At 41.4% G+C, this 24,046-nt stretch overlaps 1 protein-coding gene and 1 long non-coding RNA gene across 2 annotated transcripts in view; one reads left to right on the forward strand and one right to left on the reverse strand.

The window, feature by feature from the left end:
- Positions 1-282, reverse strand: part of LOC134798133 (uncharacterized) — a 113,399-nt gene extending 113,117 nt beyond the window's left edge. Inside the window, exon 1 of the long non-coding RNA XR_010145157.1 lies at positions 249-282. This is a non-coding gene — a long non-coding RNA (uncharacterized LOC134798133). The remainder of the gene's footprint in view (positions 1-248) is intronic.
- Positions 283-8,013: 7,731 nt separating this feature from the next.
- LOC134797987 (nose resistant to fluoxetine protein 6-like) lies at positions 8,014-23,867 on the forward strand. The gene is made up of 13 exons (XM_063770322.1): positions 8,014-8,123; positions 8,572-8,711; positions 9,554-9,735; positions 11,546-11,691; positions 12,485-12,599; positions 12,885-12,972; positions 13,303-13,469; positions 14,444-14,629; positions 19,278-19,451; positions 21,700-21,853; positions 22,148-22,334; positions 23,244-23,386; positions 23,694-23,867. Exons 1-13 carry the CDS (start codon positions 8,060-8,062, stop codon positions 23,865-23,867), a joined length of 1,920 nt encoding a protein of 639 aa, XP_063626392.1. The 5' UTR covers positions 8,014-8,059.
- The last annotated feature ends 179 nt before the right edge of the window (positions 23,868-24,046 follow it).

Here is a 24,046-nt window from a genome sequence, read left to right on the forward strand (position 1 = left end):
TTATAGTGGTAACACACTATCGCACCGCACCAAGGTCATTGTGCAACGCACCCATAACTAAGAGCGAGAAAGTGATATCTCTTTCTCGCTCTTACTTATCGGTGCGTCGCCTTGACCTTGACCTTGGTGACCTTGGTGCGGTGCGATAGTGTGTTACAAACTGAAGGCTGGCACGCGAATGTAAATTAGCTATTAAACAACTTTGTCAATAGAAAAAGGCGCGAAATTCAATTTTTTTATGGGAGCACCATGAATCTAGTATATAACTGGATCAGGCATGAGGCCCCCCTCATGCCTGAATGACCGAAAGAGATAGTCTTATGTATCTTTCAGTAGAAGTAGCAGCGAACGCGCTATTATTGTTTGTCCTTGTCACAGACTCACGTTTTTTTTATTCCTCACCATAAATTATTAAGTATGGATTATGGTGGGCAACAAATAAATTCGACCAATCGTAGTATCGCATTGCGTATGTTTTGTCCCTCGCGGAGGACATATTAGGGAATATTAGGCAAAGCTCTGAGTAGGTGGCACCACTAGCACATGCAGTAAACAAACCTCAATACACATCATGCGTCACTAGGTCAATCACATGGCCTACCGTGAAACACGACAATTGAAAGTTCGGTTTCTGCCTCTCTATCACTCTTCCTTATTCGATCGATAGAGAGGCAGATAAAGAAATTTCGCTTTTCTCGTTTCGCGGTAGACCACCTGTAAACAAACCGCCTTGGTGCATCAATGTCAAGCCCCCTCCAGACTATGCGCGTGAATCGCGGGCGAAGCCGCAAACGCGAGTGTGGAGTCGATTTCGCAGGTCTGCGTTCAGGACTCCACACTCGCGTTCGCGGCTTTGCGCCGCGATTCGCGCACGAGTATGGAGGAGGCTTCATAGTGAAAACTTGTCAATAAACTGTTTAAGGCCTACTTATAGAGTCAGACCAAGAAAAGTCTGCAGCGGATTTGATAGCCCACGCAGTGCAAGTGTTATTTTAAACGTCAAACTTCTATGAAATTATGACGTATCAATAACACTTGCACTGCGTGGGCTATCAAATCCGCTGCAAACTTTTCTTGGTCCAACTCTAGTATGTATAAGTTACTCTATAGTTTACTAAACAAATTAGTGCTGCACTCTGGCGGCAGAACATTGCAGTAATACTTAACTCCCTTTGGTGTTCGCGGTAGGCCCTCGGTATTAACCGCCAGGGCCACTTGCACCATTCACTAACCTGGGGTTAACCGGTTAAACCTGGAGTTACCATGGTTACCAGTACAATTTGTCAGTGGGTTAACGGTTTAACCGGTCCACCCCGAGTTGATAAGCAAGTGGGGCGTCACCGTCACCGTCACAGACGTCTGCGCAAGCGATGTTATAGGTCAATGGCGGAAGCAAGTAGTATGACAGGTTTTACCAAATTAATTATGAATTCTTAATCAGCGAAGCAAAATAATATTTTGCTTGTTTAGTTAAGAGTAAGTTTATAGGTATTATTAATTTGCTTGTTTCATGCGTTAGTTAGTAGACCTACTGTTTTTTTTGTTTATTTTTTTATTTATTTTATAAAGCATTAAGTTAACAGAAGTGTTGAAGGAGCTATTTAATAGAAGATGTGTATGTGTAATGTCTAAGTTCTAAGTTATCCTATTGCAAGTATAAAGTTTCAGAGCAATCTGCGTAATAACTATATACCTACGTTTACGTTTGTATGAAGCACCGAGCTTACTGCGGACTATAACTTACGCCAATTCTTGAGATTAGTTGCCAAGCGGACCCCAGGATCCCACGAGAAGCCGTGATAACGCGAGGAAGACGATGAAGATCGAGGATTTTTAAATAATTTCAGGAGGTAGAGTCTGTTCGGAAAGAGAAGAGTCGTGGAATGTATTGAGCCATTTGAGCCCCATACATTCCATGACTCTTCCCTTTCCGCATATACTAGTAGGTAGGTTAGTATAGTAGGGTAGGTTATCTTATCTTATCTTATCGTTTTCGGGGGCCCTTGCGGATACACTTCGACCCATAGGGATCTTTTGTGCAGTTACCCCCTAGAAGAGATCCGTCAACTACTCAAGAGCTTTTCCCACCATATCCATGTGTCGGATGATGGAGCTCATGGGTAGCGTTTTAAAGTCCTTTGGTTCCAGGTATCCTGCTCCAAAGTCCTTCATTCTTTGTCTGGCGAGGGCGTGACATTCACACATTAAGTGTCTTACTGTCTCTTCCTCTTCGCCACACATACGACAATCGGTGTTGTCAGAGTGTCCCATCTTGGCCAGAAATCCTTTGACCCCGTAATGGCCAGTAAACACCCCCGTTATGATTTGGAGTTGTCTTTTGCTAAGTTTCCAAAGCTTTTTGCTCCAGCCGGAGTCTATTCCTTGCATAAAGAGCTTTGCATGCTTTAGACCCGTCAGACTATCCCATTCTTCCTGGTGTTTGGTCTTGGTATGGTCTTTAATAGCCGTTGTGATGGTTCCCTGTGAGAGCCCCACGAATGGTTCCGGACCTATAAGGTTACTTACAGATCCGGCTCTGGCGAGTTCATCTGCATTTTCATTGCCTATGAATCCCTCGTGCCCTGGGATCCATACCAGTTGCACCCTGTTTTGCCTTCCAAGCTGGTTCAGAGCTTGGACGCCATTATATACCAGTCTAGAGTCCACTCTGGGAGCTTCGAGCGCTTTGAGAGCGGCCTGACTGTCGCTGAGTATATAGATATTCTTCCCTTGGGTTCGCCTAACTATATTCTCATGCACACAGGCAATTATAGCGAATGTCTCGGCTTGGAAGACAGTGGCGTAATTGCCCATGCTTATACTACTACTAAAGTCATTTGCATAAATGCCTGCCCCCGTACCAGATTCTGTCTTAGACCCATCTGTGTACCATATAATGTCGTTTCCATCAGAGATTGGTGCTTCAAGACCTTCGGTCCACTCAGCCCTTGTTGGAATTTTAACGTTAAAATTCTTATGGAACATAAACTTGGGTTGCATCTTATCGCAGCCCATGTTCGTAATCCTTTTCATGAAATTGTCGCATTCCATGTTTGTGTGTTTGGTCTTTGGCTTGCTATCGCTCCAGAGGCCTGTTAGGGTCAACCTGTGTAGCGATTTCCGCGCCTCAGATTGTATCACTAGGTGTAGCGGCGAGAGGTCTAGCAGTACCTCCATCGCCGCTGTTGGCGTCGTTCTAAACGCGCCAGTAATAGCCATGCATGCCGTTCTTTGTATTTTCATAAGGGCATCCCTGCATGTGCTCTTTAGTGTCCTTGGCCACCATGCCAGGCATCCGTACAAGATGATAGGTCTTACCATCATGGTATAGATCCATCTTAGTACCTTTGGGTTTAGACCCCACGTTTTGCCATAAGCCGATCTACACATTCCAAACACTCTAAGTGCCTTGGTGGTTGTTAGTTCGACATGCTTTCTCCAGTTCAGCTCTTTATCTAGTGTAACGCCTAGATATTTCACTTCATTGGACATTTCCAGTACCCTTCCATAAAGCTTCAGCTGCTTTATGCCATTAAGGGTCTTTTTCCTGGTAAACGGTATTACCACTGTTTTGCCTGGGTTTATGGAGAGTTGATGACAGTTGCACCATCTTTCCACTTGCTTCAGTGCTTTATTCATGATTTCCGATACTGTTCCCGGGAATTTCCCGTTTACAAGAATCACTAAATCATCTGCGTACCCTACCGTGTGTATTGGGCCTTTGTTTAGTTCTTCCAACAGTGAGTTAACTACCAGACTCCAGAGAGTTGGTGAGAGAACACCACCCTGTGGACAACCCTTCGTAGCCGTAGCTAATATTTCATCTCCCATAGTAGGGTAGGTTAGATCAATTAGTTTTTGAAGCAAAATCAATATTATAATTTGCCTATATATATACCTATTAAGCTGTGCCTTAATAATTGTAAATAGGTAGGTATGTAGTCGATTGTTGACAAGCTTCAAGGTCTTAAAGTACATAGTTACATACTTAACATAATGTTTAAGAAAAAAAAACCGACTTCTATGGGGCCCGGTGAAAGATTGTGGTAGATGGTGCACTATGTAGAAAAGGAGGTAAAACCACCCACTTTTCTAGTAGCATTTCGTTTCTGTAAGGGTCGTAGTTCTAGGCTAACCTACCCCACTTCTCTGATAGCAGTTCGGTTCTGTGAGGATCGCAGTTCGAACCTAATAAAACCCACTTTTCTAGTAGCATTTCGTTTCTGTAAGGCTCGCAGTTCTAACCTAACCTAACCCACATTTGTTCGGTTCCGTGAGGATCGCAGTTCAAACCTAACCTAACCCACTTAACGGCGCATGCGATGCGTGGTGATGGTACGGGGATTTGTGCGGGAGGGATTTGGCATCATCATACTTTATACCCTACATTTTATGGTAGGTAATCATAGTGGTTTATTTAGTTTACGTATCATAGTGGTTTTCCGGGTCAAGGTCCGGGTCTAAGTCCGAGTCCGGGTCCGAGTCCGGGTCCGAGTCCGGGTCCGAGTCCGGGTCCGAGTCCGGGTCCGAGTCCGGGTCCGAGTCCGGGTCCGAGTCCGGGTCCGAGTCCCGAGCCCAGGTCCGGGTCCGAACCGGATCCGGGTACGAGTCCAGGTCTGGGTCCGAGTCCGGGTCCCAGTCCAAGTCAAAATCGAAATTCGAAATCACCAAACGTGTAGGTACTATGCGTCGGTGAAGAGTTCTGTACTGATCATCATCAGCAGTTCCATTTCATCAATTGCGACAGTTTTTAAAGGAGTTCCCTCGGATCCTCATGGATCCCATCTTCAGAACTTGAGCTTGACATAAATATGGCTTAAAAACCTAACTTGCTTAACAAACATAACCAAGAGGGAAAATCGCCAAACGCGATCGAGCTATGCGTCGTTAAAGAGTTTCGTTCTGGTCATCATCAGCAGTTCCACTTCCTCAAATGTCACTTTTTTGAATGTATATGCTTGATTTTCTGATGAAAATACAAAAATCTCGATACGCATGCCTTTAAGATTTGAGGAGTTCCCTCAATTCCTCATGGATCCCATCATCAGAACTCGAGCTTGACAAAAATGTGGCTTAAAAATTTAACTTGCTTAACAAACATAACGAAGAGGACAAATCGCCAAACGTGAACTATGCGTCGTTGAAGAGTTCCGTTCTGATCATCATCAGCAGTTCCACTTCATCAAATGTCACGTTTTTGAATGTATATGCTTGGTTTGTTGATAAAAACACAAAAATCACTATATGTATGCCTTTAAGATTTTAAGAATAGAATAAGAATAAGAATTATTTATTGCCACACACATACAAGAAAACAAAGACGATAAAAAAGTAAAACAAACAAAAATACATGTTGAACTAGCAACAATTAAATTAACATAGTTTGACATTAATTTCTTAAGTCTAATATACTCGTTCTTACTTATGTTATAACTTATAAACAACCAATAGTGTGACAATAGGGATGGACTCAGCATTTGCTGTGTTACAGACTAGCTGTCACAGCGCTGGTTTTCAGTTCACCCCTAATTATATATAAGATATTAAAATATAATAAAAAAATATAAAACAAGTGTTTTTATGAAATCTACTAATAACTAAATCTAAGTTAACTTAGCAAATGGCGATGGCATGAGAAAAAGGCGAGGGAAAAAATAAAATAAAAAATAAAACTATTAGCTAGGGCAAGACATGAAAAATTACTCTTAGGTACTATTCAATAGGTGTTTCAAGGGTGCTTAAGTATTCTTCTGTTTATAGAGTAATATAGATTTCAGTTTAGTTTTAAAAGTATTTTGGGACACATTATTTCTTAGAGGTGGGGGCAGATCATTCCAGATTTTGGCTGCTGAGAATTTAAAGCTCCCTCTATACCCAACAGTTTTGTGGTGCGGTAAAGATAATTTATTTTGTATTTTACTGCGGGTGTTCAAATGGTGCTCATCCTTTAACCAGTTCATTTTTTCATAAAGGTAGTCTGGTTTCCTGGTTGTTACAGTTTTTTTTATAAGACAGGCTAAGTGCAATACTCTTCTGCCCGCCATTTTAAGTATACAGTTCTCATTAAGATACGGTGAGATGTGGGCTCTCTTCGGCACCGAGAAGCAGAATCGCGTGCACGCATTCTGTACTCTTTGTATAGCTTGGGCAGTTTTGGCAAATATTCTTGGCCCGTACACTGCATCACAGTAATTGAACTGTGACAGGACAAGTGATTCCACCAACATTAACCTGACTGGCTCAGTTAAATGGTTCCTTATGCCATATAGAATTTTCAGTCTATAGAACGCATTTCTAATTTTAGCATTGATGTGCTCGATGTAACGCAATTCCTCGTCAACTAACAGGCCCAAATTTTTCGCGGAGTGTACTTTATCGACCGCCTGTCCGTTAATGATTATATTAGGGTTATGGCTTGCGACACGATCACACTGATGCTTGGTTCCTATGACTAAAAATTTGGATTTCGTAGGGTTAAGAACTAAGTTGTTATTAACTGCCCATCGATATATAATATCTAAGTCCTCGTTAATTTTTTCTGCTGCCTGTGTTGTCTCTTGTGGATCAAACGATAAGTAAACTTGCGTATCATCTGCATATAAATGAATAGAACAGTGTTTTAGTCTATTACTGAGATCAGCTGTAAAAAGAGTAAAAAGAATTGGACTTAGAATGGACCCTTGTGGCGTTCCTTTATTTACAGATTTTACTGAGGATCGTACTTTGAGGAGTTCCTTCGATTCCTCATGGATCCCATCATCAGAACTGAGTTTTGACAAAAACGGGACCAATCTGTATGCATATACATACAATCAAAAAAATAATTTTCAAAATCGGTCCAGTAATGACGGAGATATGGAGTAACAAAAAAGAAACATACAACCGAATTGATAACCTCCTCCTTTGGGATTTGGAAGTCGGTTAAAAAGGGATGGAGAGATCAAGGAAGGAGACATAATTTTTTTAGGATTCCTTCCATTTACGAAACGCTATTTCATCTATCGCACAGGCAGAGACTAGACTAATAGGTAGACGAATAGATGAAGGCCCGAAGTGTGTCTCTTTAAAGAGCGTTAAGGCCCCAGTACACAATGGGCCATCGCCGGCCACTCCAAGGGACGCAGCCATGCGGTAGAATGAGATAGCAATATCACTTGCTCCCTCTAACGCATAAATGCGTCCCTTGGAGTGGCCGGCGATGGCCCATTGTGTATTGGGGCCTTTAGGACGGCCTGATAGGATCCCACGAGTCTCAACCCCAAATGACATATTAAAAATATTTCCATTGGAATTAAGTAGCAGGCCGCGTAGCCAACCTACCAATCACTCACGCTCCGTAGCGATCGAAACGCAACTGTTACTGTCGCACTTATAAGGAAGAGTGATAGAGAGACACAAAGCGTTTCGTTGTCGAAGCGATAGCGATTGTCACCTTGGCTAGGCCGGCAGGGCCGGATGTCCGCCTGGGCCCAGGCAATCTAGCAATGGTTTTGAGATGGAGAAGGGGTGAATTTTTAATGCCATATATACCACATGTGCCTATTAGAGCTCTAGCTAGGTGTCTTAATCCGGGCCTATTAACAAGGAAGTGTTTATTTTATAGGCTAGCTCACTATCAACGATGATCAATTATCGTCAAAAGCCAAAGGCCTTGCTAAAATTGAATAATTCGAACGACGAAAAAATCTATTGATGGAACCTTCACCTGAAAGTGTGATTCACAAATGATCATTTCTGGTATATACGATAATACTTACGTGATGCCTATTGCCTGCTATGGTTGAAATTCTTTGAGTAGAACGTTTGTAGAAAAATACTGATGTGCAAATATCGATGTACCTACCTGTGTGAGGGCGAAGGTTAAAATTAGATTTGTATTTTTTGTACATACATACTTACAATATGTATATGCTAATCAAATAATTAACTAGTTGTCTTACAAAGTAAAATAACCATACAATACGTACATGGATCCTTGCTTTGTTCTCCTATTAGTGAAGAGGTCGGCGCGGGCGCCAAACGTTTTTAGAATAGTGTTAATGATAGTGAATAAGACAGGATGAAGTCGCTGTTCCTGTTGTTTCTGGTGCACCAGTCTTCGGCTGTCATTCATTACTTAAATTGTGAGTTTTCTGACGAAGTATACTAACTTGGTACTTGGTTGGTTGGTGCCTGTATCCCATGGAACAGAGGCAGGGATAGCGCTCATTAACCTACCCTTGTCATTTCGTCGAATTTTCGAAAGGACATCTAGTGTACCATGACCAGCCATGACGCTCCGCGATTGTTGCACCATTTAGGGTCCTAGCTAAATTGGTTGTTCAATACTTACGCTATAGAATTTCCAATTTAGCAAGAACCCTAAATGGCATAACCATCCCGTGTGGTGACTGTACATTACATAGGTAGTTTTACGCTAAGTGTTCAGCCAACTTCTACTGCTAGTACTGCTACTGCCAGTGCGCCAAGTTGGTGCAAAAGACTGCAAACTTAGTGTAGACTAACTCATTGTATTTTCGGCTTCGCGCATGTCTCCTTCATTCCAGTGCATGCATGAATCCTTGATTTCAGTAACCGAGTACAGCAAAATGCCAGATCTGTACCAGATGGACGACTACGACACTTGTGTGATGGAGTCGGGCGGGACCTACTGTCTCGTCGACGCTGACCTCTACTCCAAGGAACACTCCAACCTCATGCTGATGATACAGGTATATACCTATTTACTTAGCTTTACCTCTTTTTCTTCTATTATTTATGAGGCAAACATGCAGACGAATCCCCTGAGTTGCAAGTGCGTTGCCGGCAGTTTTTAAGATGGGAGTACGGTCTTATCTTGAAGGTTTGACGGTCATACGGACGGTCCGGAAATACCGCGGGCGACCGTTTATTCCACAGTTTAGCTGTGCCATGCTGTGCGAGGCAGAAAGTTTCTGGAGAAGCGCACAGTTGAGGACTGCAACAGTATTAGAAACTATTAGAGGAGTTGACAGACTTGCAAAGGACAGAAAGCACAGTTAGCAAGATAAGCTCGAAAAAATATATTTTGGGCAATAAACTTGTTTAATACTATACTTTTAACAATAATTTGGTTACCCCTTTGACCTCATTATAGGCGTCCGCTGACGCGTGCGGCTACATCCAATAACAACCTTAAGGTTTCATGCATTCCGACACGATATAGGGTGGCTGCTGTAGTTTGGCCACTCTAATTGCCTTGTTTCTTTCTGCCTTACTATGGAGGGGCCAATAACTATGCACCGCGTAGCGCGCGAGGCGTGGCGTTCAAAGGGTCATTAATAATTTTCACGGTGGCCGAAAAATAAGTGCATTGCCGTTGCCAGGGAGGTTTTGGTCATACTGAGCAACTTTTACTATGGGACCAAACCCGAAATCGCGAAAAAAATTTTTGGTTGTTTCATACATTTTGGCTACCTAGTCCATTTTCTATGGGAGGGTAATTTCAGGGTTGGTCAGTAAAAGTTGCTCAGTATAATCCCTGTATAACCCTGTATAAACCATGTAACTGTGGTAACTTTTACGACCCGTACAGGAATACTCAAAAAATACGAGAAAACATTACAATCACACAAAAGTACACCGGGCTTTGTGCGTTCGAAAATCTTGCAAGGATTTCGTGAAGAACAGAAGTCTAGAGAACGAATCGGACCTGAGATCCATCCTTGAAGAATGTGTTGATGAGTCCGTGTGGAAAGGATACAAGCTAAACGCCAGGTAACTATACTCCATTCCAGGTAGGGTTACTTACCAGATGTCAGGAATTTTGGCCGTTTGTCAGTCCGGCTGGAATAAGAAAATGTCAAGAATTTTAGTGAATTAACAGACTTATGTAGGTACCCTAAAAGGGACATTATTCAAATTTACTTACATAAATAATAACAAATCAAATTTAAACAATGTATCAAGCATACATAGATATCGAAAATCAGGAATTTTGTCAGGAAATTCCAAATTTGGATCTGGTAACCCTTATTCCAGATAGGATTAGGGTTTAGGATTAGATAGGATTGTCCTTGAGTGAAGTCTCGGCAGCTCAGTTGGAAGAGCGATGGGTTAGTGAGTCGCAAGTTCGAGTCTCGCCCGAATCAGTGAATTTTTTCATTTTTTTAATACTACGTCGGTGGCAAACTGGCATATGCGTAATAATTAAATAATAATCCAGAAATATTTTCCCCGACATTCACATCATAATTTGTAAATACAAACAAATAAAAAAGTTTTCATATACTTAAAACACTTAATGAGACAGAGGTCAACAACTCAACAACCATCGCTCGATGTCAGAGGGCGTACCGCGAAAAACGAAATTCACATTTTCTTTATCTGCCTCTGTCGCTCTTGCATATTCGAGTGATAAATAAAATACTTATTATACTTACTTGTGAAGAATTGTATCGAAGTCGAAAGTGGTTTGATGTCGTCTTCACAGAAAAGGTTTAGAATCTCTGATTCTGTAATCTTCTAGGGTCAAATAATATTAGTATTCAATGATGTTATTACAGATTTTATTAGGTACACATGTCAGGGTCACCATTGTACAATGTCTGTAATTATATATGGGTGGTTTCATCTTTGTTAATAATTATAGGTTAGGTACCTAATTAATACCTACTGAATCAATTTTGCCGCCCGGCAAATTACAATGGTTAAAAAAAAACAACGGGTTGCACTACTCCGGGAGCAAAGAGAATATAATCACTACGTTCCGGGAGTGCCGGCAGACGTGAAAACTCAATGACATTGTAACTCAAAATATTAATAACACCGCCATCTATAGTGCAAAATGTCTGCAGCACTATGTATAATTGAGGTTAACGCCATCTAGCGTTATTTCGTCGCATTACTTGAAACCCCTAAGCACATCACTGTGAGTACTAGAATTATATTAGTACCAGTTTGAGGGAAACTCACTAGATGGCATTTAAATCAACAAATAAAAACTCATTGACATTGTAACAGTGTCCGTCACACGTGACGTCACGTCTTACGTCTTACGCTCTCGCGAGTTTAACATTTTTTCCCCATCACAAAAAGTGCACAGCGCCGCTAAAGAAGTTGTCACTTCAAAAATAGCCTTAGAGACGAGGATCTCTAGAACTGTGTCGTATGCATAGGTATTGTTAGACCGCAGTTTGAATTCTGATCCATGTAGTGGTGTTCCTAGGCTTCAAGAAACTCGATGTTGCCAGGCTGAAAAGCGGTGCCGATCTCACCAGCTGAAGCCCCTTAAATTTCCCCTCTACAACTCTACATCATCATCACCGTCGAAAAATTACACTTTATTCACAAATCGAACTTTTGCACTACCTGATTGGAAATTTAGTAACGCTTTGGGCTGATTTAGACGGCGCGCGAACTCGTATGCGATTTTAGTTACATTGAGGACTATTGGTTACATCCAATTCAGGCGACCATACAAATACCGCAATGTAATGAAACTCGGATGCGAGTTCTCGCACCGTCTAAGTGAGCCTTAAGTCTCATTGTTCTCTCTTTTTCACCATTCCAAGCCCATAATTTCCAGGTTAACCGAGGTCTTATACTGCAAAAGACACGGCGACAAGAGGAGTTTTAGCACTGGAGATTACACCATGGCGGGTGTTTATTTGGTCCTGATCATACTGAACGCAGTCGGGACTTCTTACGACTTTATCAACGGTGATGCGGCAGGTACTTATCATTTTGTTACCGCAGTCAATGTGGGGAATACCGGCTTATAATATTTTTGGACACTCTCGTATTTGAATACGTACTTCGCTCAGATCAGCACAGTCATAAAGGAAGATCTTCGGTCCTTCTGCTCTACCGACCATCTGTAAGTAGAATATGTGTACCAATAAATGCAACAGTTAGAAGCAACGAAATACCTATCTGAAGCCTCTGAAGATTCACGCGCATAGTCTGGAGGGGGCTTGATAAGTGATAAGGGCTCGGTTACACGTACCGAGTAGAGTGGCGAGACAGTAAAACGAAGTATGAAATTGTTACTCGGCCGAGTAAAAATTCCATAAGTACTTTGTTTTACTGGCTCGCCAGTTTACTCGGTACGTCTACCGAGCCCATAACATATAGTAAGTGTTATAAAATGAATGTAAAACTAAAATTAACTACAATTAAGATAACTAAAGCTAAAAAATTAAAAATACCTATCAAAATTTTGCGCCCTTGGTAGGGTGCCCATCATGCAGGCAGCGTTCCCGTGGCCAATCTTTGCGCGAGAAAGCTGCCTGCGCGAGGGTCACCTGTGGCCTCCCTTAGGCGTTTGCTGAGCGCCTTGTGGGGCCCCCGAGCCCCCCTTCCCCTCGGACCTTTATAAGTTCATAGATGGTCTTACCTGATAGACTTTCTTCGCCACATAGATCTAAAACATTTTTTTTATTTGAGAAGAGCAGCATGCGACTCGCAAGCCTCTGCGTTTGCTAGTTATCTTTAATCCAAGTACCTAATTATTTGTTGGTTTTAGGGAATCCGTACTTACTGGCGTTCTCTGTCCGGCGTAACTGGCGTAAGCTGATAGCTCCCAGCGGCGTCGGGCCTGAGCCCAGGCTCAACCGGCTCAAAATCATCAACGGATTGAGGTATACATATTTTGCAGTCCACATCGTTCCTAAGTAAGAATAGTATGATTCGACCTAAATAATGAAACAAATCTACTGAAAAATAAACTCGTTGATGTCTTTTGTTCTATCGTTTGGTTTTGTCGTCTTGACCGCAGCGAGATTGTGATTGGTCAAATTCATTATAGTTACACTGAAAAGTATGCGTTATTTAGTTTGGTATACGAAGTCTTAATTCGACCATTAAAGTCGACGAGTAAAATAATCGTAACCCATATATATATATATATACCTATTTGTCGACAGATCCCTGACGATGGTTTGCGTCTTCTTTTCGCACTCCGTGTTGGTGCTTATTGTTTTTTACCTCAAGAATCCATACTTCGTCGAAAACGTAAGTACCTATAGAAACTCACCTAGATAACTGCAAAATTGAATGGACACATTATGAATGTATTAATTTCATATGCACATGCTGAAATAAATGGAATCATTGCCGGTTTTTACCCGATGCGCCATCATCATCATCATATCAGCCCTTTATCGCCCACTGCCCAGCATAGGCTCTCTTCTAGTACCTACGCCAGTTGTCCCGGCGCTGAGGTAATCTCATCCAGAAGATGCGCCATGCGGAAGTACAAGCATAATGTAAGTAATTAAACGTACGAGTTTGATGGATTGATCTAAAAAATACTGTATCGTATACCTACTTTGTGGATTCCAGATGTTCAATGATCCCACCAAGTACATCCTTCTCAACGGCACACTGGTGACGTACACGTTCTTCGTGATGTCCGGCTTCCTGCTGGCGTTCAACTTCGAGCTGCACGCGGAGAAACACCGCGTTAGCCTGTGGGAGTGGCCCAAGGGAATGGTCTTACGGTGGCTGAGGTACTTGTGAGATGACTGACAGACATGTTGACAAAACAGACATATTATGGCACAATAAAACAAGTACTTATTAGTACTCACTCTCCGATGACCGCTCATGTCGTTAATGTATCAAGCAAGATTCAGCTGTGAGCGGTATGGTGTGAGTAGATAGTATTCCTATTAACTATTTGCTTACTGTACATTATTTTTATGTCTTTTTCTTCTTGTCTGTTACCTTCCGTGATTCTTCTCACTTGATGGTCTCATCGGAAGATCAGCGCCGGAAGCCACCAGCAACATGCTGAGATGGGGCCATTTCGTGGCACTTGAATCCTATTTTGTGTTTTCTCTTTTATTATGTATTGTCTCGATTGTTTGTGCTTACGAATAAATACTATTCTATTCTATTCTATTCTATTGTATTCTATTCCCGAATTCTGCCCTACCCCCCGCCAACAACAGGGAATGCAAATCAGTTCTAATCGAAACCGAAACACCTGGTTATAAATATTTTACAGTCAAAACCGGTTATATAATTTGACCCGTTATTGAATAGAATAGAATAGAATAGAATAGATTTATTCGTAAGCACAAACAATCGGAGCAGTACATAGTATAAAAGAAAACACAAAATAAGATTAAAGTGCCACGAAATGGCCCCATCTCAGCATGTTGCTGGTGGCTTCCAGCGCTGATCTTCCGATGAGACCATCAAGTGAGAAGAATCACGGAAGGTAACAGACAAGAAGAAAAAAGACAGAAATAACATACAGTAAACAGTTAGTTAAATAAGAAAAAAGTTACACAGCAAGAAGATACAACATAACGACTATTTACAATTAAGATTAATTAATATATATTGCATTTCGAGCCAACAAACTCACCCCGCCTCCCGGCCAACCCAGAGTAGTTTACCTTGTTTTATTATAGTTTGATTTAGCCTTTTTAGCATATCGTACTTACTTTAAACCAACTGCTCAATTTCCTTTCAGACTAACCCCGACCTACGCGCTGATTATGTTCACCGTGATGACGCTGATGCGTCACCTGGGCGACGGGCCGCAGTGGGAGTTGGTGGTGACCAGCGAGTCAGACGCCTGCCACAAACATTGGTGGGCTCACCTGCTCTACATCCATAATTATTTGCGGGAGGACATGCCTTGCTTTCCTCAATCTTGGTAAGTTTTTACGCGATTATGTGGTAAATTAATATATTGCTCCTTGGACCGTTCTATGTATGTAAACGGGCGAGTAACTGCTGGGACAAGACATGTGCGGCACCTGGGCGACGGGCCGCTGTGGGAAGCGCTGGTGACCAGCGAGTTCGACGCCTGCCATAAATATTGGTACATCCATAAGTATTTGTGAGAGGGCGTGCCTTGCTTGCCACAGTCGTAGTAAGTTTTACCGCAATAGGGTATTTGACTGTATTTAAAATAAACTAGCAAAAAGCAGAGCTTTGTAAAGGCTCGCGGAGTTTTTCTACCGAAACGTACCGGACCGCGACTTTGATCCAATCCGAGGCTTGTTTCATGTTCGATCGAGTGAGTACGTAATAATTCCGTTAAGAACGCAGCTATAAGTGAGAGCAAGGAAGAAATATACTAACCGGACCCCGGTTGCTGTCCGGTACGCCTGTCTGTTACAGCTTTTACTTTGTGCATTAAAAGCGTGTCCAGACGACAAAATCAAATTGCCAATATCATCCTTCCATACGTATACAATTTCATAAGCGCTTATTACATCCTACACGGTTGCCCAGTACTTTTTGTAAGGAAGCCAACTGGCTTTCCTACAGAATGTTGGGTCAGCGACCCAATGTCCTTGAATTTATTTTTGCGTCCACACCACACAATTGAGCGAAAAACTATCCCGTCTGGACACCTACTGGCGGTAATCACGCTGCTCCGCACATAAACACACACACACACATACACACACACAGTTCCACTAGGTACAGCCAGGGTTAAGCATCAGCTCTATCTTGGGTACTGCTCTTCTAAGTGCTCATCAAGACGAGTCGGATGACCAAAACAGCGTGTGCCTATGTTGCACCAAACCTGAGTTCCAATAGGTACAGCCAGGGTTCAGCATCAGCTTTATCTTGGGTACTACTCTCCTAAGTGCTCATCAAGACGAGTCGGATGATCAAAACAGCGTGTGCCTATATTGCAACAAACCTGAGTTCCACTAGGTACTGCCAGAGTTCAGCATCAGCTCTATCTTGGGTACTGGTCTCCCAAGTGCTCATCATGACGAGTTGCATGACCAAAACAGCGTGTGCCGATGTTGCACCAAACCTGAGTTCCAATAGGTACAGCCAGGGTTCAACATCAGCTTTATCTTGGGTACTACTCTCCTAAGTGCTCATCAAGACGAGTCGGATGAGCAAAACAGCGTGTGCCTATGTTGTTAAAACCCGAGCTCTACTAGGTACTGTCAGGGTTCAGCATCAGCTATCTTGGGTACTGGTCTACCCAGTGATCATCATGACGAGTGGGATATCCAAAACAGCGTGTTTCTATATATGTTGCACCAAACCCGAGCTCCACTATGTACTACCAGGGTTCAGCATCAGCTCTCTCTTGGGTACTATATACTCTCCTAAGTGCTCATCACGATGAGTCGGATGACCAAAACGTAATGTGCCTTTGTTGCCCCAAACCTGAGTTCCACTTGGTACTGCCACGGTTCTGGGTCATTTTGTTGAACTTCACGCCGACATTGCAATTGGCGTGCAGTTCCTATACAAGTTGCAGTCGGGTTGTAGTCCGTTTGTATCGGCCCTAAGCCCTAAATCACTAAGTCTGTATTAATATGCTTATCTTTATTTATAATTTTAGCAGTTCCAAGCAATAGTAACACTAAAACTGTTTCTCGAACTGAAAATACCCGATTTAAGTTTGCTAACACAACATGACCGATTAGTTCATCAGCGTCACAAAACATACGAGTAAATTGACCTCCGCGGTGAATATACAGCAAAATTGATTGTTCTAGTAGGTATTCACAGAAACTTAATTGCTAAATTGGGAATCAAACCAAGGGAAGCGAAGTGGGTCTGAATCCAAATTTTTAATCCACTTTAGCATTCATCGTTGATAATGGCGTAAACGCCATCTGTCAGAAAAACAAATAATTACTTAGCACGAATGTTAATTTCATCACTTCTCCAACAGATGGCGTTAGTAGTAATACAAAGTGTTAGTCCCTTATTTTATTGTTTTAAGTTTATAAAATGATATTTTTATGTTTGATAACACATCTAGACATGAATTTGAATTACTATGTTAAATCTCAAACCTAACAGTGCAGTAGTTTTTCCGTAAAGTGTACCACAAGAATGCATAGATTGTCGAATAGTGATAGGGCTCGCTTCGCTCGCCCTAATTATTTTACACCATCCATGAAATAAAGCACCAGAAGATTAATCGAGAAACTTAGACAGCATGTAGTTATTTTTAGACACTTACAAATTCTATTTTAAAACCCGTATAAAACTATAAAGAGTAGGTAATTTGATTGTGACGCCAAAGAAACTGATTTGACTAGTAGTCAAATACCCTATTATGTGGGTAAATTGCCCGTTAGATCAATTTAAAGTGAAAAACGTAAGGATTAGAGAGCCATATAGTGCATACAGTACCTTATGTGGTTACGTTACGACATTCAGTCACGTGGAAGCTATGCAGTTGAATAATTCACGTGATCTTGGGTGGGTCTCTATTGTTTCCCAAATAGTTTAAAGTCATAATTAGCCTAAGCAAATTAGAAAAATCTGCGGAAATAATTCGTGTAGTTTTGAAAATTGGTACAGGCATACCTTGTGGTGTCCAGATAAACATACTAAAAGTCCTCGAGGGTAGAGGGTGTGCTGAGGGTGTAGGGGGGGGGGGGGGTCTTTACGAAGCTATGTTTTCACGATTTTTTTCATATTTTTTGGACCCATGGTTCAAAAGTTAGGGGAAGTAAACGGTAAAACACAACTTTTTTTCTTTCAAATCGATTATTTCCGAAAATATTGAGTTGATCATAAAATGGTTCTTGAAGACCCTTATTCCTTTTAAAAAACCTATCCAACGACACCCCATACTATAGGGTGGAAGCGAAAAAAAATTTCATCCCCCCTTTAATGTAGGGCAGCCACCATAAAAAAATATTTTTTCTAATTTTTATGATTAAATTTGACACGAATATATAAATCAGTTACGCTGACAAAGTTTTTTTAGGGTGGCTCCCCTACATTAAAGTGGGGATGAAATTTTTTTTCGCGTTAACCCTATAGTGTGGGGTGTTGTTGGATAGGTCTTTTAAAATGAATAAGGGTCTTTCAGGACCATTTTTTGATCAACTTAATATTTTCGGAAATAATCGATCTGAAAGAAAAATAGTAGTGTTTTCCACTTTAGTTCCCCTAATATTTGAACCATGGGTCCAAAAAATATGAAAATAATCGTACAAGTAAAGCTTAGTAAAGACTTTCAAGGAAAAATATAGCGAACCTAATCGGTTTAGCAGTTTTTGAGTTTTTGCAAATAGTCTATTTTGACGGACGGGTAATTACGGAACCCTACACTGAGCATGGCCCGACATGCTCTTGGCCGGTTTTTTATATTTTATCAGCAGGTTGCTTAGCTTGCTTATTCTAAACTAAATTTTTTATTTATGATGAACAATTACGAAAAAACGACGTTTTCTTAAACCGTCTATTTTTTATCTCTTATTTAAGTTTAACAGTCTGGAGCTCCTAAAGTATTGATCGCAGAGTAAAAATAAACATAACCAAATTTGTAGGAAATTTAATGTTAAAATTTTTGTCCAAAGTAATTATAATGCTATTCGTACAGATATTCGAGATATGAGCAAAAATATGAAAAAGGTACCTTCAAACCCCCCCCCCGTGGCTATAATGTATTGTTTGTCCGAATTTTCGTTAGTCATAATTGGTTTTTCTCAGAAACTAACCTTTCAGTACGAAAATCCTGAAAAGTTAACGCTTTCAGTTTTATGACTAACAATAATATGACAAACAATACATTATGACTTAAAACTTTATGGGAAACAAAGGGACCCCATCTTGGGTGAACTGATGAACTTAAAGCAGTTCGCCCAAGTCTTGGGGCTTATAATGCCCATAGCAACCCCAAGGGCATTAATTTCTTCTCTTCCCAATACCAGTAGCAAAGAGAATAGATAGTATAGAGGGGTCCTGTCATAGTAAATTTTGTAGGTGCAGTAAATTTATTTCCATCTATCGACACACGACTAAAACTCAAAATGAAAACGTAAAAAATTATCAAAAAAAAAATATATATATATGGATAAATGATTTTATTATTTTTATATCATTTTGACCCATTTTCATTCACTGATATCTATGTGTTAAAATTGTTAAATATGAAACGGTGTCGTCACGCCATCTAGCCGAGCATAGGCTAAAGGTGAATGCGCCATCTATCCGAGAATGACTTTTTCTTGATTTCCGAGGCACGTTTTTTCCTTAGACTTTATTCATCTTATACGAAGTTACATATGTCTTTGCCAGTAGGTACTCAGGCGTGCAGTTTAAGTATGATTAATCTACCTGTATGTCTTTTATCAAAATTTCCCTTGTCATAATTTTACAGAGTTTTACGTAATCCTTTATTCCTGTTTTTGTTTTATTTCATTCATTGTGCGTCGAGGGGGTAAAACAGTAAAACTATTTAACTAACTAAACTCACTAAACTAACTAACTAAATTAACTAACTAAAATAAACTAGCTAACTAAACGAACTAACTAAACTAACTAATTAAACAAACTAACTAACTGAATGAATGGAACAGGTACCTGTCAGCGGACACGCAGCTGTTCGGGCTAGGTCTACTAGTCTGCATCGTGTGCCGGAAGCCGCGGACGCAGATGCTGATGCTGGGCTTTCTGATGGCCGTCTCGGTCGCCATCCCCGCCGCACACACCTACTTCCAGAACCTGAGCGCTGTTGTACACAACTCTCCTGAGTGAGTCATATATGTCATGGCTGTTCGCTGTAGCAGCGCACGCAGCTGCTGGCGCTGGGCAGGCTGCTGGCCGTCTCGCTGGCCAGTTGACGTCAATCAAATACATGTTTACAGCTTTGCACCTTACTGTTTTGTAATAAGGCGAAAAATTTAAACATATATTTGAGTCGCTTAACTTCAAACTCGGGTAAATCCATCTGTCAGATTATGCGATTTTGGTAGTAAGAAAAGGTAATAGGGTAGATATTTGCTGAGAGGGTCGAATGGATTTACCCGAGTTCGAAAGCGACACATTTAACGTCGTTTGGTCATCCCCGCTGCGCACACTTACTTCCAGGCAGTGGCGGATTTGTAGTCTTTCCCGCCCTAGGCCCCAGGCCCTGTAGCCGCCCCTTTCTCATCACGCATCCTATTGACTACATTTTTAGTTAATATTTCTTGTTACCATCAGCGAATTTTTTGTCACAATTTGCCGCCCGTAATATCTTGCCGCCCTAGGCCCGGGCATACTTGGCCTTAAGGCAAATCCGCCACTGCTTCCAGGATCCGGGCGCTGTCGTGCACAACTCTCCTGAGTGAGTTCATTATCCCCAAAGGACAAAGGTCTTCCGAAGATATGACACAGTATTTTCTTGGTTAGATCAAATATTTCTTCTTGTTATTTTTTACCGCCAACCGGGGCACAATAGGTACTCAGTTTGTTTGTTAGGTTGGAATTTGAAGGGTCTGATCTGATGGTAGTCATAAAAAAAAAGTGTCTGTCCCAAATTTTTGACAGGATTTTTGTTCTCTTCGTGAGCCGTGGAAAAAAAATTAGGAGAACACTAAGAAGATAATAATGACACTCTACCCAACTAACATTAGGCACTAAATTTAAGGGTTACAAGAGATTTATATAAGCGCCTATTTACTCTTTAGGTGTTGTTAGTACTCTAAAAATAGGAGTTATAGCCGGCTATAACCCCGTTTTAACCCCGGATTGGGCACAAATTTTATCACCGTAAGATTTATAACAGTGCTACAGTAGGGTTAGGGGATAAAAAAAGAGACATAAGAGCGGTATAGTGGAGCTACAATAGTGTTAATTAATTCTTTAGGAGCTATATGGGTTGCATATAGGTGACTACAAACTGTTGTAGTAGAAGAGCGCTAAAGTAGTGCTGTAATAGCGTTGATTAACAACTTAGGATTTAAAAGGGTGCCAAATAAGCGACTACTAACTGTTTGAGTAGTAGTGTAGAGCTATATAGTTGATACTTTCAGCTTTAGATGGTATATTAGCATTTAAAGTCAATATTTGTAACACTCAAGAAGGTAATTGCACATTTTTTCCTTAGCCCTGACTGCTTTGGTTGCAGATGTTTCCATTTTGTATTATTATTTGTAAGCTTGCACTGTGACAGCTTGAAGTGAAATGTAATGGCGGATAAATAAAAGCAAATAATTATTTTAGTTCACCGATGCCGGTGTTATCTGCGGATTTATGATGGCGAAATTAATTACACTGTCAATAACTATATGTATTACTAACAAAATTTTAAAGGGCCTCTGATCCTTTGCATATTTATCTGAATATAATATTTTTTAAATTGTGGTCCACCGTATTTAATTTTCGCAAAATTACACAATATACGTGAAGTCCGGTTTTAAATACAACAATACTAACATTATGTCTATATTGAGTAAAATTATCGATTTTTATTAAGTATTTACGTTCTAATTAACAATTTTTGTTTTGCTTATTGATTCATCGGTCATATTAACATGGCGCTATAGGCTTAGGTTGTAAGTAAGACTCTAATAACACTATAAGATGTACTAAGGTATTGAATAACGCCCGTCTGCGGCTACATGATCTATAAAAGTGACTCATAACTTCTCTTTTCGACTGTAAGTGAGACAAGAGAGTTAAGAAGCGATTGCGAGTAACGGAGCTATAAAAGAGTTTTTATCGCCTGTTTAGAACCTTAAGTGAAAATTGCAGCTGCTTATTACTCATATAGATGTTAAGGTGGTAGAATTCACTTTGAGCTATAACACTAGCTGCTTAAGATCCATTATAGCGGCCAAAACGGCTACTGTGGATCTTAAAGCTATACATGGACTTCTTAAGGACCTTGATGTCACCAGAGCCTGTAAGCTTAGAGTATATAGCTATTCTCCAGCCGTTATATGTCTTTAGGTGATAAAATAAGTGCTAAGTGTCGCCTAATTGTTTGTTGGGTACTTACATTGATCAAATTTTCAGATCACTCCGCACCTATTTCCGGTATAACAGGGAGTTCCAGATAATCTTCGTGCGCGGCCACACCAACCTGTCGACGTACGTGCTGGGCATCGCTGGCGGCCTGCTCGCATACCACTGGCTCAACAACGAGAAGGCTGTCTCTGAACGACTACAGGTTACTCGACTCTATCCTCTCACATCAGATACTAGGAGCCCCATCTCAACAACCATCACTAAAATGCTAAGTCAAATCTTAAGCTTCAATCTGACTATAGAAGTTCAACGAGTCTAATTAATAGTACTTGGGTTCTTCGCAGCAGTCACTAGACTGTGGTACCTACCTATGTCTGGTTGACGAAATACATATAACATACCATACGTATAACTTGCACGTATTCGCCACATAAGTTGGAAATCAAGTTCCGTCAACATAATAACCGCCATAACCGGTTTACCTGACATCTTCCAGAAGTACGCGTGGCTCATATGGCTGGTGCTCCCGATCGCTGTGAGCGTCATCCTGTCCGGCGGCATCTTCTACATGGACGACTTCGAGCCGTCCACCTTCGTGCGAGTACTCTACGCCTCCGTCCACAAGCCCATCTTCCAGCTTTGCATCGTGGTGCTGATCATCAGCGCCATCTTTAAGATTAAAAGTAAGTCAGTGCGAGCATCATCCTGTCCGGCGGCATCTTCTACATGGACGACTTCGAGCCGTCCACCTTCGTGCGTGATCTACGTCAGCGTCCACGAGCCCTTCCCTTCCTACAGCTATGCGTTTTCATGATATATGTGATTATTATTCGGCTCCATCTTTAATGTTGACGGTACGTCACATATTTACCACAAGTATCATCTATGCTGCTGAATGTAAGCCTTCATAATAGAATAATCATGTCTCTAGCCTAAAACTAAAACCATGGTTATTAACCGGCTCACAAGGCGATCTACAGTTACGTATGAGGGTCAAACAGATCACTGTGTTATGTCTTTCCTGTAGACATACACAAGAGTTAAGGGCTATAAAGGTTAATTTTTTTATTTAACCCTTATCCACGTGAAAAGGTCCTCCTTTTATTTAGAGAACTATGATAAAATCATTGCTTACATGCCCACAAGCTGTTAACTATTGCCCACAGGAGAGAAAACTAGTGTGTTATCGCGAACAGTACATTTTTCTCTACTGTGGGCAATAGTTAACAGCTTGTGGGCATGTAAGCAATGATTTTATCATAGTTCTCTAAATAAAAGGAGGACCTTTTCACGTGGATAAGGGTTAAATAAGAAAATTAACCTATATAGCCCTTAACTCTTGTGTATGTCTACAGGAAAGACATAACACAGTCATCTGTTTGACCCATGAAGCTAACCTTCCGCGCGATGCTCCGGCGGTGGACTGAGTTCCCTGCCAAGTTTGTGGTATACAGGATAAACTATCAATATATTTATATGAAAATTCACCTTCTAATCCATAAGAATAAGTGAGTCTCGTCTTAGGCCTTGGTCTTCTGTTGACATCCTCTGAGATCATTAGTGAGGTATAATCTTAATTATCTGGTTTGCAGGCATGGTCCGCTACCTCCTCGAGTGGCGCGGCTTCACATGGACGAGTCGTGTGGCGTACGCCGGCTTCCTTGTACACTCCATGTTCCAGCGCGGGCTCGTGGGTGCAGCCCGTCTGCCCGCCTACATGACCGACTACAATGTGGTGCGTATTCTTTACATATTTCGCAGTCGTATAGTTTTAGGTTCCACACTGGGCACTGGGCTGGGTAATAGTTCGGATGCCAGTTAAGAAGACTGAAAGGAAGGCGTGTGAAGCGTTTTATATCCTATTTATTTATTAAGTGAATTACAGCAGCGGCCCTCGATTCGAGTCTAAATCTTCCAAACAAAACGATCTTGGAGTTTCAAATTTAGAATCATCTTTCATACCGCCTCCGCAATGCTCAAATGCAAATTATGGCCTGGATGCGAGTCCGCCATCCGCAATGCTAATTTCTAATTTTCCACAGATAACAATCCTGGCAGCGACAGTGTTCCTGTCGTTCGGCACAGGCGCGCTGCTGTACGTGGCGGTGGAGTCGCCGGTGGCCGCGCTGCTCAAAGCCGCGCTCGAGCCCCGGAGGGTCCGGGCTAAGGAGCAACCCGCTGTAGACGCTCCTACTGATGTTACTACTAAATCCTAGTCGACAAAAGTTTGAAGAGAAGAACCAACCGCTGTAGAAATCATGCGCTTTATGAATCTCAGCAGTACATTCCTAAGTTCTGAATATTCTAATAGGGCTTTTATGAGTTGGCCCCAGGTGATTCTTAGTATACTTAGATATAGATACCAAAGAAATATGTAACTCCGTTTAAGATGAAT

Source organism: Cydia splendana, chromosome 16 (assembly GCF_910591565.1).
Source record: "Cydia splendana chromosome 16, ilCydSple1.2, whole genome shotgun sequence".
Classification (NCBI taxonomy): Eukaryota; Metazoa; Arthropoda; class Insecta; order Lepidoptera; family Tortricidae; genus Cydia; species Cydia splendana.

Coding starts and splice junctions, on each gene's coding strand:
- LOC134797987 (XM_063770322.1), top strand. CDS start 8,060: ATGAAGTCGCTGTTCCTGTTGTTTCTGGTGCACCAGTCTTCGGCTGTC. Junction 11,692..12,484: donor TATCAACGGTGATGCGGCAG/GTACTTATCATT, acceptor TGTTGGTTTTAG/GGAATCCGTACTTACTGGCG. Junction 14,630..19,277: donor CCTTGCTTTCCTCAATCTTG/GTAAGTTTTTAC, acceptor TGAATGGAACAG/GTACCTGTCAGCGGACACGC.